We start from the raw sequence: 17876 nt of genomic DNA on the forward strand, positions 1-17876 counted from the left end.
CGTGTGCAACCGTATTCTGAAATTCTGTGTACGATTCCCATAGACAACAATGTTAAAAGAACCGCATACGGTTCGCATACGGTTTTCCAACCGGAGGCAAAAACGTGGTCGACAGCGTTTTTGCCTACGATTGAAAAATCGGCAAAACCGTATCCGAGGCAAAACGGATGCAACAGTACACAACATTTGGAATACAGTTTACAATGCATTCTCTATGCGTATGGTTTCGGATACGGTCGTATACGTTTTTTTTGCGGAAAACCGTATACGGTTACCATATTTGAAAAACGTGGTGTGAACCCAGCCTAATACTATGTTTTCTCAACCACCTAGATGTAGCTTTTCCTGACTATAACACCAGATTGCTGGAGGATAAAGAAGCAGTGATGACAATCTAATCCTTGGGCAAGCTTTTGTTTAACCCCTTAAGGACCACGGGTTTTTCCGTTTTTGCACTTTCGTTTTTTCCTCCTCACCTTTTAAAAATCATAACCATTTCAATTTTGCACCTAAAAATCCATATGATTGCTTATTTTTGGCGCCACCAATTCTACTTTGCAGTGACAGCAGTCATTTTACCCAAACATCTTCGGCGAAACGGGAAAAAAATTCCTTGAGACAAAATTTAAGAAAAAACGCCATTTTGTAACTTTTGGGGGCTTCCGTTTCTACGTAGTACATTTTTCGGTAAAAATGACACCTTATCTTTATTCTGTAGGTCCATATGATTAAAATGATACCCTACTTATATAGGTTTGATTTTGTTGTACTTCTGTAAAAAATCATAACTACATGCAGAAAAATTTATACGTTTAAAATTGTCATCTTCTGACCCCCTATAACTTTTTTATTTTTCTGCATTTGCGCCGTTATCTGAAGTTTCTATCGGTACCATTTTTGTATTGATCAGACTTTTTGATGGCTTTTTATTCATTTTTTCATGATATAAAAAGCGACCAAAAATACATTATTTTGGAATTTGGAATTTTTTTGGGCGTACGCCATTGACCGTGCGGTTTAATTAATTATATATTTTTATAGTTCGGACATTTACGCACGCTGCAATACCACATATGTTTATATTTATCTTTATTTACATGTTTTTTTTTTTTTTTTTTTTTTTATATGGGAAAAGGGGGGTGATTTAAACTTTTATTAAGGAAAGGGTTAAATCACATTTATTAACAATTTTTTTGCAGTGTTATAGCACCCATAGGGACCTATAACACGGCACACACTGATTGCCAGCACTGTTCACTGCAAAGCCATAGCTTTGCAATGATCAGCGTTATCGGCGGTCGATTGCCCAAGCCTGGATCTCAGGCTTGGAGCAATGAATCGCCGAGGGGACACGCCGGAGGCAGGTAAGAGGACCTCCGCTCGTGTCCCAGTTGATCGGGACACTGCATTTTCACTGCGATAGTCCCGATCAACCCCGCTGAGCAGCCGGGCAGCTTTCACTTTCGTTTTAGACACGGCGTTCAACTTTGAACGCCGCCTCTAAAGGGTTAATAGCGCGCGGCACCGCGATCGTTGCTGCGCGCTATTAGCCCCGGGTCCCGGCATCAGATACATGCCGAGACCGACCCGATATGACGCGGGGTCACCGCGTGACCACACGTTATATTACGGGAGCCGGCCAAGGACGTAAATATACGTCCTTGGTCGTTAAGGGGTTAAAAAGTGGCTTCCTTCATTTGAAGTCAGCAGTATTAACCAGTTAAGGACCAAGGACGTACTGGAATGTCCCCGCACCCTGGGCTTTAAGGACCAAGGACGTTCCAGAACGTCCTGGTGTTTCTTCGGTCTCTGCCGCGCGCCGGGCAGAGATCGGAGCGGCATTCCTGCTGAAATCCTTCATGTCAATTCAGACATGCGATTTTCCCCTATTCCGGGCTGATCGGGTCTCTGGTGACCCGATCACCCGGAAAATTGTGATGATCTGACCTGTCAGTGGAAGCCCAGATCATCCTGAAGGGTAGGAGCGAAGTAGCAATGCTGCGATTTCCTCCTATCCCCTGCCATTGGTCAGAATTGATTCTGATCAATGGCAGAGCAGGACAGTGGGTTGCCATGGCAACCCCCCATTCTGGCCACCCGGGATGTCGATGGGATCGTGGGAAGAAGATGGAGGTCGGTACATGCAGGAGAAGATGCCAGGAGACCCCGATCGTTGCTGGAGACTTCTGGATCCTGGGTCAGGTAGGGAAACTACTTTCACTTTCAATTCCCCCCTCCCCCACAGTAAAGTGATCTTTACTGTGGCAACCACTAGGAAGGCCAAACTGCAACTCCCAGCATGCCCAGAAAGCCAAAGGCTGTCTGGGCATGCTGGTAGTTGTAGTTTTGCAACATCTGGAGGGTCACAGTTTGGTGACCACTGTTACAGTGGTGCCCAAACGGTAGCCCTCCAGATGTTGCCAGACTACAACTCTCAGCATGCCTAGACTGCCCAGGCATGCTGGAAGTTGTAGTTCTGTAACATCTGTCCCTTCGGATTTAGCAATTTTCATGAAATTTTTGCTGCTATACTTTGAAGCCCTCTAATTTTTTCTAAAAGCAAAAATATGTCCATTTTATGATGCCAACATAAAATAGACATATTGTATTTGCGAATATTGTATTATATTGTATTTATAAAAATAAAATTTATAGGGAATATCCATTTTCCTTACAAGCAGAGAGCTTCAAAGTTAGAAAAATGCAAAATTTTCATGAAATTTGGGGATTTTTCACCAAAAAAGGATGCAAGTAACGTCGAAAATTTACCACCAAAATAAAGTAGAATGTCACGAAAAAACTATCTCAGAATCAGAATAACTAAAAGCATTCCAGAGTTTAAAGTGACAGTGGTCAGATGTTCAAAAAACGATCTGGTCCTAAGGTGTAAAATGGCCTGGTCCTTAACCCCTTAAGGACACATGACGTTCTCATACGTCTCCATTTCCGAGTCCTTAAGGACTCCCGCCCCCGCCGCCCCCCCCCCCCCCCCGCAGCCATCTGGAGCGGAGCCGGTGCCCGATGTTTGCTGAAATTGTTCAGCAGGCATCGGGGCATATCGCCCAGGGGGGTCATGATTACCCCCATGTCGGCGATGGCCGCAGATTGCTGGACAATTCAGTTCAGCGATCTGCGGCGGATTCCGGGTCAATCGGGTCTCCAGTGACCCGGAATTACTGGCTGAGAGACTGCCCCGAACAGCCATAGCCAGCAGGGGTGAGGTGGCACTGGTGGCCACCTCATGATTGCCCTGATTCGTCGGCCGGTTTACCGGCCGACCAATCAGGGCGCCTGCTGCGGGTGTCACTCCCGCAACCCGCTCCGCCCCTCTTCCGGAGGACGTGAGCGGGTGCGGGACGTGGACCCCGGGAGCTGGGGACCCGATCCCCGGCGTCAATGTTGGGATCGGGGGCCCCAGGAGCAGCGGCGGCGGCAAGGGACTGACCTGAAGCGTGGATCAGGAGTTGGGTGAGTGACAGCCTCCTGCTGTTGCTTAGCAACAGCTCCCAGCATGCAAAAAGGGCATGCTGGGAGCTGTAGTTATGCAACAGCAGGAGGCAGACAACCACAACTCCCAGCATTCCCTTATGGGCATGCTGGGACTTATAGTTTTGCAACAGCTGGAGGCACATTTTTTCTATGGAAAAGTGTACCTTCAGCTGTTGTATAACTACAACTCCCAGCTTGCACAAACAGCTAAAGTGCATGCTGGGAGTTGTAGTGGTGCATCTGCTGGTTGCATAACTACAACTCCCAGCATGCCCGTTGGCTGTCGGTGACTGCTGAGAGTTGTAGTTTTGCAACAGCTGAAGGCACAATGGTTGTGGAACTTTTTTTTTTTTTTTACCTAACTCAGTGTTTCACGACCGGTGTGCCTCCAGCTGTTGCAAACTACAACTCTCGGCAGTCACCGTACACCATGCACCGTACATGCTGGGAATTGTAGTTTTGCAACAGCTGGAGGCACACTGGTTGTGAAACACTGAGTTAGGTCACAAACTCAGTGATACATAACCAGTGTGCCTACAGCTGTTGCAAAACTAAAACTCTCAGCATGTACAGTCTGTCAGCGCATGCTGGGAGTTGTACTTTTGCAACAGCTGGATGTTCCCCCCCCCCCCCCAATGTGAACGTACAGGGTACACTCACATGGGCGGAGGTTTACAGTAAGTATCCGGCTGCAAGTTTGAGCTGCGGCAAATTTTCTGCCGCAGCTCAAACTGCCAGCGAGAAACTACTGTGAACCCCCACCCGTGTGACTGTACCCTAAAAACACTACACTACGCTAACACAAAATAAAATAAAAAGTAAAAAACACTACATATACACATACCCCTACACAGCCCCCCTCCCCAATAAAAATGACAAACGTCTGGTACGCCACGGTTTCCAAACCGGAACCTCCAGCTGTTGCAAAACAACAGCCGTTGACTGTCCAGGCATGCTGGGAGTTTTGCAACAGCTGGAGGCACCCTGTTTGGGAATCACTGGCGTAGAATACCCCTATGTCCACCCCTATGCAAGTCCCTAATTTAGGCCTCAAATGCGCATGGCGCTCTCACTTTGGAGCCCTGTCGTATTTCAAGGCAACAGTTTAGGGTCACATATCGGGTATCGTCATACTCGGGAGAAATTGTGTTACAAATGTTGGGGGGTATTTTCTGCTTTTACCCTTTTTAAAAATGTAAAATTTTTGGGAAAACAAGCATTTTAGGTAAAAAAAAATAATTTTTTTTTTACATATGCAAAAGTCGTGAAACACCTGTGGGGTATAAAGGTTCATTTAACCCCGTTACATTCCCCGAGGGGTCTAGTTTCCAAAATAGTATGCCATGTGGGTTTTTTGCTGTCCTGGCACCATAGGGGCTTCCTAAATGCGGCATGCCCCCAGAGCAAAATTTGCTTCCAAAAAGCCAAATGTGACTACTCCTCTTCTGAGACATGTAGTGCGCCAGCAGAGCACTTTTCACCCCCATATGGGGTGTTTTCTGAAGCGGGAGAAATTGGGCTTCAAATTTTGAGGGGTATTTTCTTCTATTACCTTTTTTAAAAATGTAAAATATTTGAGAAAACAAGCATTTTAGGTAATTTTTTTTTTTTTTTTACATTTGCAAAAGTCATGAAACACCTGTGGGGTATTAAGGCTCACTTTATCCCATGTTACGTTCCCCGAGGGGTCTAGTTTCCAAAATGGTATTCCATGTGTTTTATTTTTTTTGCTATTCTGGCTCCATAGGGGCTTCCTAAATGCAACATGCCCCCCAAAAACCATTTCAGAAAAACGTACTCTCCAAAATCCCCTTGTCGCTCCTTCTCTTCTGAGCCCTTTACTGCGCCCGCCGAACACTTTACATAGACATATGAGGTATGTGCTTACTCGAGAGAAATTGGGCTACAAATAGAAGTATACATTTTCTCCTTTTACCACTTGCAAAAATTCCAAAATTGGGTCTACAAGAACATGCGAGTGTAAAAAATGAAGATTGTGAATTTTCTCCTTCACTTTGCTGCTATTCCTGTGAAACACCTAAAGGGTTAAAACACTGACTGAATGTCATTTTGAATACTTTGGGGGGGGTGTAGTTTTTATAATGGGGTCATTTGTGGGGTATTTCTAATATGAAGACCCTTCAAATCCACTTCAATCTGAACTGATCCCTGAAAAATGCTAAATTTTCAAATTTCTCATCAAATTTACGGATTTTTCACCAAGAAAGGATGCAAGTTATCACGCTGCTCCGTCCCCTGTATCACCCGTCACTACGCACAGAGCAAACTCTCTCTGTGCAGCAATGATAGCGCAGTGCCGCAGCGGAGATCCCGGGGCTCCCCAGCAGCGGTACTGCGGCAATCTGACATCTTATCCCATATTCTTTGGATAGGGGATAAGATGTCTAGGGACGAGTACCCCTTTAAGGACCAGGCCAATTTTATATTTGCGTTTTCATTTTTTCCTCCTCCGCCTTCTAAAAACTCTTTATTTCCATCTACAGACCCATATAAGGGCTTGTTTTTTGTGTGACCAATTATACTTTATAATGAAACCTCTCATTTTATCATAAAATGTACGGCGAACCCCAAAAATATTATCGGTCATCTTCTGCTCTGGTCTGCTTGATCAGACCAGAGCAGGAGACGGACGGAGGCAGGTGGGGGGGGGACCTCCGTCCGCCACTACAGATGACCGGATCGCTGCGGCAGCGCTGCGGGTGATCCGATCATCTATTTTAACATGCGCATTGCCACAGATGCCGTGAGCCGTACTGATCACGGCTTCTGAGGGGTTAATGGTGGACATCCGTGCGATCGCGGAGGTCAGCCATTACCGGCAGGTCTTCGTGGTCCTTAAGGGGTTAATCGTCCATACCTTGGCTTCATGCTGTAACCACTAGTGTTGGTTGTGTGCTTCCTCTCTTGAAATATAGGAGTTGTATACAGGCTAGCTTAGTTCTCGCTTTTTATTCACGCTGTGCGAACAAAGAAATGGTTGCAGATGTTGTGGCAGCTGTTATTCACTTATTCACTAGCTTTTTCGCAGGGCACACCTGAGTACAGTGCCTGGCTGATGGCACCTTGGAGTGCCCTTGATGCCAAGCTTGAAGTTGGGACACCAGGTGATGGAAGAATAAGACCAGAGCACAGTGACGTTCAGTGGGTAACCAAACTTTCAGTAATGGATCATCCATATAGATGTTGATACAGTTCTTGTTGTGAGCTAGTTCCTGAGATTTTAAGTCCCTGAGGAGGTGATGAGAATCACACTTGACAACCAGAGGTCCTTTACAAAATGTGCACCCTTTCAGGCTAGAAGAGACGCTCTTCCTCCTCTTGAAGCATGCAGCAGAAATGTTCCTCAGGACAGGACAAAGCTGTTACACAGAATGAAGTTCCTCACAGAAACAGGACTTTGCCATATTCATCTCTTGGTAGGCCTTGGCAACAAACTCTCTTGCTTTATTCCTCCTTCTCTCCATACCATTTTAGCTTGAGACCATACCATTTTTTGCTTGCTTCCTTTTTACTAGGGAGCCACGAATATTAAAGGGGTATTCCGGCTTTATACATCTTATACCCTATCCAAAGAATAAGAGATAAGATGTATAATCGCTGGGGACCCCCATTATCTTGGTGCAGCCCCCCTGGCATTCTGTGCCGGGCGCTGCCTCCGAGACGGGGACGTGACGCCACGCCCACGCACACCCCCTATATGTCGTCTTATGTCTTTTTGTGACAAGAAATAAAGTAACGAAGAAGCAGTCTACGTGGCGAGTGCACTTGAATTCTTTCTTTATTGGATTTCAACATAAATGTCATTACCACAGGACTACTGGCTGGGAAGCCAACAGTCTACTGTATTGAACAGTTTAAGCCAACTAAGTTCTTCTAAGCTCTTCTAGCAGAGAGAGGTAGTTGGGCAGAAGCTGCTGCCTTCTCCTTTTTGTGTGCTGATCTGCTGCTGAAGATAGGGCAGTGAGGGGACCCAGGAAGGGGCATTTATTATAAAACAGGATTTCCCTAGTAGAATCCCATAGTCATGTTTAAAGTTTAAGCTAACAATCGGAGTTTACAAGTTTTTATAGCCTTAGCTGAATGACAGCAGTTTTTCCAATGGTTTACAGCTTCAGTCTTGAACTATTGACCCTCCATTCCCTTCACTTATACAAGTCTCTAGTACTGCGAAAAAACATATTTACTTAATCCCTTATCAGTGAGAGGCTAGGTTACCCATGGTTTCCCTTTAACAGCAGAACTCAACGCTATGGAAAGTATAAGTGTTGCCGCTCCTAATTGTTCATTGCGTGCCATATAGTGAAGCACATGAAAAGCATGCTTCTTCACGGTCACTTAATGTGTTCGTTTTGTGGTTACGTGAGGCACTGCATGCATTGGTCTTTATTCTTACAGTAGAGAAGTCATTAATTATAACTTTTTGTGAATTGGGACATTCCAATCTAAATTTAGTAGGAGTCTGAGTCGGTGCATTGTTTGCCGACTCCGACTCCAGGTACCCAAAATTTTGTCCGACTCCTCGACTCCGACTCCACAGCCCTTCAAGAAGAGCTGCTCAAGTGCAACAGCTTGGTGTACCTCCCTTACCTCCAAGGCCTTCCCTGATTGATGTATAGGGCTGACCAAGGACGCTTGCCAGGCTGTAGCAGTTCAGCTTTGTTTTTGACACTTGGCTGAGTCAATTTATAAGTTTGGCAATCACCATGATCTCCAGAGAAGTTCCAATTTGCGTTTATAATGTCTGATCTCGGGGGGCCCGCCGCTGGGACCCCCCTGTGATCTCCCTGTAGCACTCGCATTCTATGCGAGAGCTGTGTCTCCAGTTTCGGAAACCTCCGGGACTGGGGATGTGACGTCACGCCCCCTCCATTCATGTCTATGGGAGGGAGCGTGACTGCCATGTCACGTCCCCAGTCCCGGAATCCCTGAGGTTTAGAATGCGCGTGCTGCGGGGGGGGGGGGGGGGGGGGGGGGCGGTTTCCAGCAGCAGGCCCCCGACATCAGACATCTTATCCCCTATCCTTTGGATAGGGGATTAAAGGTTTTTGCTCGGAATACCCCTTTAACTGCTATCAAACAGTGTCTCCAGCTCTTAGCAATAAATAGATCTGACAGATTCCCTTTAGGGTGTATTCACACATACAGTATCCTGCACTTATTTGATGCGCAGGATTTTATGCTGCAGATTTCAATGTAAACCAAATGGCTGAACACCGCTTTAAATCCTGGGCATGAAATATGAGCAGAATACTGTACGTGTCAATAGACCCTTAATGGAAGGGTCACACAGGGCGCATCCGCAGTGTATTTCATGAGCCGACCGCAGTCGCACAGGGACTGCAGAGTGAGCTCCGGGCTGCGGCCAGGTAGCTCTGTGTCCGCTTGTAGCAGCGGATTTTTACAGAGGGAAATCCGCCGTTACAAGAGGACTCACAGAGCTACTCTGTGGCGCCAGGAGCTTGCTCTGCACGGCTTCTGTGACTTCTATCGGCACATCCACAGCATATTTTATGCACCTCGTGTGACCATTTCCTTAAGTGTCACACTGAGCTTGCTCTCAACCAAACACAAAAACAAACATACTGGTACACTGTGGTCTTACTGTACGTTCACACATGCATATTTGCTGCAGAAAATCTGCAGCGGATTTTGCCATACGTAGACTTTAATGGGTCTGCAGCAAATCTGTGATAGTAGTGGAGGATTAGCAGGTTTGCTGTGGACCAATTGAATTCACTGGGTAGCAAAATCTGCTGCAGATTTTCCACACATAAAATCCCGTTTATTATGTATGTGTGAACTTACCCTATTAAGGAGCTGTTACAGTAGGGATGGTTTGTATCCATACCATAAAGATACAGAAGTACTTTGTTTATAATTTAGAATTAATTTGGGGAAACATGTAAACTGCATGTAGGTACCATCTTGCCTGAGCTGTTTTTTTAACAGCATTTAGAGAGATGCATTACAGCAAGCCCCATGACCATTGGGAAGTGGGAAAGGTTTCTGGGCATACTCTGACCTTTTCAGAGGTCATTTCACAGTGAGGTGGACGCTAAACTGTTAGCATAATCTATTGTCTTGTGTGAATTCTAAAGTCAGTCTTTACTGTAATCCTGTCTGTGATAAGAGGAGACTGGTAGTTGATTTGTAAAGAACAGGAAGTATCAGCTTCGTTTTAGGCTTATAATGTAAATGGAAAGATTTGGGGATTATTTTTAAAATCTAAATGGTAAAGTGGAAATTGGAGAAAAAAATCACCAAAAATTCTAAACTATGGTTAACATAAAAAACTTGATTTAAACAATAGGTAATTTTCTTATTATCTATTCCCTTAAATAAGATTTATAAGACTGCTTTCTGTTCCAGCAGTTGGGATAGGAAGGCGTATTGGTATTCCTAAAAATATAGTAATGATCAATGTAATTTTGATCTTGCCTTTTGGCCGCGCTGGCCGTACTCTGAATATCTGGACTGAATTTTTCCGGTCAGTTTCCTCGGCGTGAACCTAGCCTTGCAGTTGAATCCAGAAACATTTGGACAGTAATGGGATTTTCATCATTTAGCCTCTGCGCACCACGACTGTGGATGTGAAACCAAGCCATCAATGTGTGACTGTAGTATAGACCTTAAACATTTAGCAAATGTATGAATTTTTTAAATGACGTTCTAGTTTTTGGGTGCAGTTAACTAGGTTTGTCTTTAGGTTGAGAATTTTAACAGCAAGTAACTAGCAAAGTGTCTTATAATTACATAAGGAACGATATGTTTAAAAGTTTAGTTTAGTGACAGGTAGTCTTTAACCTTTTCAGGACACAGGGCGTATGCATACGCCCTGAGTCCTTAAGGATGGAGGGCGTATGGATTCGCCCATGGGGATTCCGGTCCCTGCCGCTAGCTTATGGGACCGGACCGGGATGACTGCTGATATCAGCAGGCATCCCATGCATATGCCCAGGGGATCCTGAGACCCCCCCCCCCCTCCCCCCATGCCGATTTTCGGTGGATCCGGGTCATACCGGTGACCTGGAAAATCAGGGGGATCGGGGTTGTCCAAGACACCCCCGGCCCCCTGAAGGGATAGGAGTTAGGTGGCAGGGGCCCTCCTATCCCTGCTATTGGTCGTCAAGAAGCAAGGGGCTATCAAGGACAAGCATTTTATTAGCAGAGCATCTCTCCAGGAAGCCGCTGATGCTCTGCTAAGGGAAAGGACAAAACCTGAGTAAAGTGGTCGGAAAAATTGGTAAATCTGGGCAGACAATGTGCGACAACATAAACCCGACAAATGCTTTTGGTTTGGTGATAGTAAATAAGGGCCTGTGTGTGTTTGTGTTTGTGTGTGTGTGTGTGTATATGTATGTGTGTATGTTCCAGCATCACGCCCAAATGGCTAAAGATATTAACATGAAACTTGGCACACGTGTTGCTTATATGTCTACAACAAAAAAAGTAGAGATGAGCGAACTTAGAGTAAATTCGATTTGTCACGAACTTCTCGGCTCGGCAGTTGATACTTATCCTGCGTAAATTAGTTCAGCCTTCAGGTGCTCCGTTGGGCTGGAAAAGGTGGATACATTCCTAGGAAAGAGTCTCCTAGGACTGTATCCACCTTTTCCAGCCCACGGGAGCACCTGAAAGCTGAACTAATTTATGCAGGAAAAGTCATCAATTGCCAAGCCGAGAAGTTCCTGACGAATCGAATTTACTGTAAGTTCGCTCATCTCTAAAACATAGGATAGGTGATTTAACCCTTACTCACCCCCATTTTCCAGGGGCAGGGTTTTTGTTTAAAGTCCCATACAAGTCAATGGGAAATATGTTACTGCATAACTTCCAAACGTCTGGAGATATTTCGATAATACTTGGTCACATGTTTCTTATACGTCCACTTAAAATATAGGATAGTTAATTTAACCCTTAGCTACCCCCATTTGTGAGGGTCAGAGTTTTTGTTTAAAGTCCCATGCAAATCAACGGGAAATGTATGTTCCCACATAACTTACAAACGGCTGGAGATATTTCATTACCTGGTACACATATTACAGGTCGGGATAGTTGGTTGGGATATGACAACAATATATGAGGGTTATGAAGTCAAAAAGCTTCTTCCTTTGTTTATTTTCCTCCCCAACAAGGAATAGGAAGGAAAAACCGGGCAACGCCGGGTACTCAGCTAATATATATATCATTTATATTTTTATCGCCAGGGGGAGGGTCCAAATATTTCTTAAAAGAAATAAGCATGCTAGTGCCGGACTCAAAGTAATATTGAAGCATGTTCTAAATCAGTGCACATGCTTATTTTGTGGCTGAGTCCGTTGAAGTGTGATAAAATTATGACTGTTCTACACTTATATGGTGAAGATGTGAGATTTATAGTACTAAGAGGTTCATTGCTTTTTAACATTGAACATTTTTATCTTTTAACATTTAACACATATTACTATGTAAATGAATGTAATGGCAAAATGAAACTTCTTTATCTTTAAATAGTCTTGTAGTTAATTAACTTTAATCTACAATAGATAAAATTGTATGTTTGCATAAGGTTTGACTGATGTATGTGTATGCAATTGCCAGTCCTCTAAATAATCATGTTTGTCTAAGAAGTATATAATACATTAACCCCTTAAGGACTCAGACAATTTAATATTTTCATCCACAGACTAGTATGAGGGCTTGTTTTTTGCACGACCAGTTGTCCGTTATAATGCCAGCACTCACTTTACCATAAAATGTATGGTGCAACCAAAAAATTACTATTTGTGTGGGGAAATTTAAAAAGAAAACCACAATTTTGCAAATTTTGGAAGATTTCGTTTTCACGCCGTACAATTTACTGTAAAAATGACGTGTTCTTTATTCTTTGGGTCAATACGATTAAAATGATACCCATGATAATATACTTTTCTATTTCTGTACTTAAAAAAAAAAAAAAAAACGCAAACTTTTTAACCAAATTAGTACGTTTAAAATACCCCTATTTTTAAGACCTATAACTTTTTCATTTTTCTGTATAAGCGGCAGTATGAGGGATAATTTTTTGCGCCGTGATCTGTACTTTTTATTGATACCAGATTCGCTTATATAAAACTTTTGATCCATTTTTTAAAATTTTTTGGGAATAAAATGTTATAAAAAAGCAGCTATTTTGGACTTTTATTTTTTTTTACGTTCACACCGGTCACCGTACGGTATCATTAACATTTTATTTTAATAGTTCAGATATTTACGCACGCGGCTATACTAAATATGTATATAAATTTTTTTTTTTTACATTTTTTGGGGGTGAAATAGGGAAAATGGGACAATTTAAGTTTTTGTTGGGGGAGGGGGTTTTTCACTTTTTTTTTTTTTCTTTAACTTTTATTTTTATTCTTTAATAGTCCCCATAGGGGACTACTTATAGCAATCATTCGATTGCTAATACTGTTCAGTGCTATGTATAGGACATAGCACTGATCAGTGTTATCGGTCATCTTCTGCTCTGGTCTGCGGGAAGGCAGATCAGAGCAGAAGACGCGGGGAAGGCAGCGGAGGCAGGTGAGGGGACCTTCGTCAGCCATGCTTGATGATCGGATCGCCGCGGCAGTGCTGCGGGCGATCTGATCATCCATTTTAGTGACCGCAATGCTGCAGATGCCGTGATCTGTATTGATCACGGCATCTTAGGGGTTAATGGCGGACATCCGCGGAATCGCAGATGTCCGCCATTACCGGCGGGTCCCTGGCTGCGATCAGCAGCTGGGACCTGCCACGCATGATCCGGGCATCGCTCCGATGCTCGCGGTTATGCTTAGGACGTAAATGTACATCCTGGTGCGTGAAATACCAGCTCATCAGGACGTACATTTACGTCCTGTGTCGTTAAGAGGTTAAAGATGATTTATGTTTCTTGTCGTTTTCTTACCGCTCTGTATATTTCTTACATTCAGGGCAGCTGTGGAGGAGGCGTATTCAAAATCTATGCAAAAATTGTCCAAGATGGTCACCAGTGGAAGCCACCTGGGGTAAGAGATTTGTTAAAAAAAAGGCATGCACTCATATTTTGTGATGCTTCTATTATCAGTATTTAAAAGTAAAAAATGTTTTTCCTCTGCAGAACCTTTGCCCCAATGTGGGAGATGTTTCGGGTCTCCTCAGACAAGCTTGCCCTCTGCCATTTAGAACTAAGCAAGAAATTGCATGATTTAATAAAAGATATCAACAAGTACGGAGATGAGCAAATCAAAGTTCATAAAAAAGTAAGCATATGTAACCCCTTATCTGGAAAGGAATCTGAAAGCCTTTATGTAATTCTTCTGGTTTGTTATCCTGACTCACTTTCCTGGTCTAGGGAAAATTACACAATGACCTCTGAAATCTGCATTATAAAAGGAAAACAATAGTTTGTCATTTCAACACATTGCCATAAAAAAAGAGACATCTTGTAAGCTGACATGGATGAAATGTCCTGTAAAATTTACTATATTTGACTTTTTAAAGGGGAACTCCACAGGATAGGGGATGTGACTGATTGTGTGTGTGTGTGTGTGGGGGGGGTGTGTGTGGGGGGGTGTTCTGACCGCTGGAACCTCCTGTGATCTTCTGCCTGGCACCTCAGCTCTGCTCATGCACGGAGCGGTGGTCAACACATCCCCTCCATATATTTCTATGGCAGAAATGGAGATACACAAGCCCTGTATCTCTGGTTCTCCCGCAAAGATGTATGGAGGGGACATGTCGACCACTGCTCCGTGCGGTGGTTAACACAGCTCCATGGATGGGGAGAGTTGGGGCTCCATTCATGTCCTGTAAAAGGGTATAAGTGGTTAGGTACTGGAACTTTCTGCTTAATTTGTTCTTATTATATCTCTTAAGGCCAAAGAAGAGATGTCTGGCACTTTAGAGGTTATTCAGCTGCTGCAGTGTAGCTCTCAGCTTCTGCAGAAAACCCGGGACAACTACTGCAGCAGATTTGCAGAGCAGGAACGTCTCAGGAGGGAAGGAGCCCTGCAGAAGGAGATGGACAAGGTAATAGTGTTAGCAAGTAGATTATATCTTTAAGGCAGTGTTTCCACTAGGCAGTTTTTTTTTAAAGGGGTACTCCGGTGCTTAGACATCTTATCCCCTATCCAAAGGATAGGATAGCTGTCATGCCCCCTCCCGTAGGCTTGCATTGAGGGGCGGAGCGTGACAGCACATGGGGGCGTGACGTCACACCCCGCCCGCCCTGTAGTCGCCTGTAATCAGTCCCAGAGCGAACACGCTCCGGGGACTGATTACAAACTGGGTGCCGCGTGCAAGATCATGGGGGTCCCCAGTGGCAGGACTCCCACTATCAGGCATCTTATCCCCTATCCTTTGGATAGGGGATAAGATGTCTAAGCACCGGAGTACCCCTTTAAAGGACCTTTCATTTGGTAAGTAGGGTATATGCTGAACACCTACAGACCTCTATATTTGTTTTTCTTCCTGGCATCTATTTTATCAGGCAGAGCAGAAAACCCAAAAAGCAGCAGAATCTCTTCGTGGCTCAGTGGAAAAATATAACACTGTACGTAAGGAATTTGAGGAAAAGATGCTGCAGTCTGCTCAGGTTTGTGTATGTTTAAAAAGCGGTATGTTATTTTTTTTATTTTTTATTTTTTTTATAGAGCAACAGTTTCAGTCCACATTCACTTGTACAACGTATAAAGTTAGTCAGTGCACTGTGAGAAAAGGGGGCAAAAGATGTGTCATGCACATACAGTAGCAGAACTATATAAACATACTGAACCAGTAGTTCAATACTTTGTTAAAGTATGAAGCTCATATCATACTTATGAGCATAGTACATAAAAACAGTACAATTTCCAAGCTGTGGATAACATTAGTGCCATAACCAAAGTACAAAGATCTGTTACAAACTGAGGTTAACTACTGCTATAAAAGTTTGTACCATATGCAATACTGCTGTCCGTTTTGGCCTTAAAAGTAGTAAGGTATGATGGCAGTAGTTTCACAAACTAGTAGTAAAACATATCATTGCTGCAGTCCATACAGTGAATCCAGTGCTGGTATTTCTGGGCAGACAGAATAAACAATGATGTTTACATGGAATGCAATCACAGTAGTAGGGGGAGACTTACAGGTGATGTCTACAACACAGCATCGCAAGCACCTCCTCACCATTTACAAAAATGTATTAAAATGTTATACAGGGAGTGTCATGCCTCATCACTGAATCAGGGCTGAGCGAGTGGCTCCAATCATCTGGAACCCTATTTCAGTTTCTCTCTGTTTTATACTAACTACATTAGTTTGTCATTGGTACCAGGGCATCCACAAGCCTTTATAATTGGATTTATTTTTGGGACCCTGGTGTGACACACACACACACACACACACTGCATTGCAATAAGTATTGTTGATGACTGACTTGTGTTCTCTTTGACCCAGTTCTCATTAATCATGTCACCCCCCCCCCTCCTCTTTTGATCCCCCATTCGTGTATGCAGATGGATGGCTCATCTGTCTACACATGGCTGCATATGGTAAGCAGGATACTATGCACGTCACCGTCCCTTCTCCACAGCACTACACTGAGCTCAAGTAAGAAGTGAAGGGGCAGTGGAGAAGGCACAGTGACATTGATCATAGTGTGCCCCTCCATGGACAGCCATGTATAGAGAAATGATTTGTTGCAGGAAGCAACGGGGACCAGGAGGCATGAGAATAGCAGCAGCAGGGGATTGGGGCAGGTGAGAAGTTTTAAATTTCATGTCACCCTGGATTACTTTTATTTTTTTATTTTTCTGGTGCTGTAATACAGTGGCATTGACATTGCTTTTTGGAATATTTTGCCTCTTTCAGTAGATTTTTATTGAGAATTTTCATAGCAACATTACAACCATAAACTGCATGTGAGTGCACTAAACAAAGGGGCAAGGGTTTAACCCTGTAAAGACCAAACCCATTGTCACCTTAAGGACCAGAGCATTTTTTGCACAACTTACCACTGTCACTTTAAGCATTATTAACTCTGGGATGCTTTTACTTATGAACTTGATTCCGAGATTGTTTTTTCATGACATATTGTACTTTAACATAGCGGTAAATTTTCGCCGATGCTTGCATAATTTTTTGGTGGAAAATTTCATGAATTTGAAAATTTAGCATTTTTCTAACTGACGCTCTCTGCTTGTAATGAAAATAGACATTCCAAATAAATTATATATTGATTCACATATACAATATGTCTTTTATGCGTGCATCATAAAGTTGACATGTTTTTACTTTTGTAAGACATCAAAGGGCTTCAAAATTCAACAGCAATTTTCCAATTTTTCACAAAATTTTCAAAATCTGAATTTTTCAGGGACCATTTCAGTTTTGAAGTGGATTTGAAGGGCCTTCATATTAGAAATACCCCATAAATTACCCCATTATGAAAACTGCACCCCTCAAAGTATTCAAAATGACATTCAGTAAGTGTGTGAACCCTTTAGGGGTTTCACAGGAATAGCAGCAAAGTGAAGGAGAAAATTCAAAATCTTCATTTTTCATTCGCATGTTTTTGTAGACCTAGTTTAGTTTTTGAATTTTTACAAGGGTAAAAGGAGATAAATCTCCCCAAAATGTTGTAACCCAATTTCTCTCAAGGAAATACCTCATATGTATGTAAAGTGTTCAGCGGGCACAGTAGAGGGCTCAGAAGGGAAGGAGCGACAATGGGATTTTGGAGAGTGAGTTTTTCTGAAATGAGTTTTGGGGGGCATGGTGCAGGAACAGCAAAAAAACAAAAAAAAAACACATGGCACACTATTTGGGAAACTACACCCCTCAAGGAACGTAACAAGGGGTACAGTAAGCCTTAACACCCCACAGGTGTTTGACGACTCTTCGTTAAAGTTGTATGTGTAAATGATTTAATTTTTTTTCACTAAAATGCTGGTTTTCCCCCAAATTTTTTATTTTTACAAGGGGTAATAGGAAAAAATGCTCCCCAAAATGTGTAACCCCATCTCTTCAGTATGAAAATACCCCATGTGTGGACGTCAAGAGCACTGCGGGCACACTATGGTAAAAAAAAAAAAATATGGGTACCGGACACTAGCGGGGGATTTTTATTTATTTATTTTTTTTACTTTCACCTACCTTTCCCTCACTTTAGCTGTCCCTGCACTAAGGGTGGCAGGTGGACACTTTTTCTGCCCTGAGGGGGCACAGATCTTAGCAGAGGCGCATGGGATCCTTCTGGCTTCTTCTCTCAGCTCTTCCCGCTGAATGAGATCAGTGGGCAAGCAGAGCTGAGAGAAGGGGACATTAACCCCTCCCCTGGCAGCTGCTATTGGTCGTCCAACCAATAGCAGCACTCCTGGGGAGGTTTACAGGATCGCCACCTC

General features: G+C 43.5%; 1 protein-coding gene across 4 annotated transcripts in view; it reads left to right on the plus strand.

Annotated features, from left to right (window-relative positions):
• Positions 1 to 17876, plus strand: part of FCHO1 (FCH and mu domain containing endocytic adaptor 1) — a 192992-nt gene that overhangs the window by 80727 nt on the left and 94389 nt on the right. For all 4 annotated transcript variants that reach the window (XM_056518086.1, XM_056518088.1, XM_056518089.1 and 1 more), the window contains 4 exons: positions 13446 to 13520; positions 13613 to 13754; positions 14371 to 14523; positions 14984 to 15088. In XM_056518086.1, coding sequence (XP_056374061.1) covers positions 13446 to 13520; positions 13613 to 13754; positions 14371 to 14523; positions 14984 to 15088 — 475 coding nt within the window. The remainder of the gene's footprint in view (positions 1 to 13445; positions 13521 to 13612; positions 13755 to 14370; positions 14524 to 14983; positions 15089 to 17876) is intronic.

Source organism: Hyla sarda, chromosome 1 (genome assembly GCF_029499605.1).
Source record: "Hyla sarda isolate aHylSar1 chromosome 1, aHylSar1.hap1, whole genome shotgun sequence".
NCBI lineage: Eukaryota > Metazoa > Chordata > Amphibia > Anura > Hylidae > Hyla > Hyla sarda.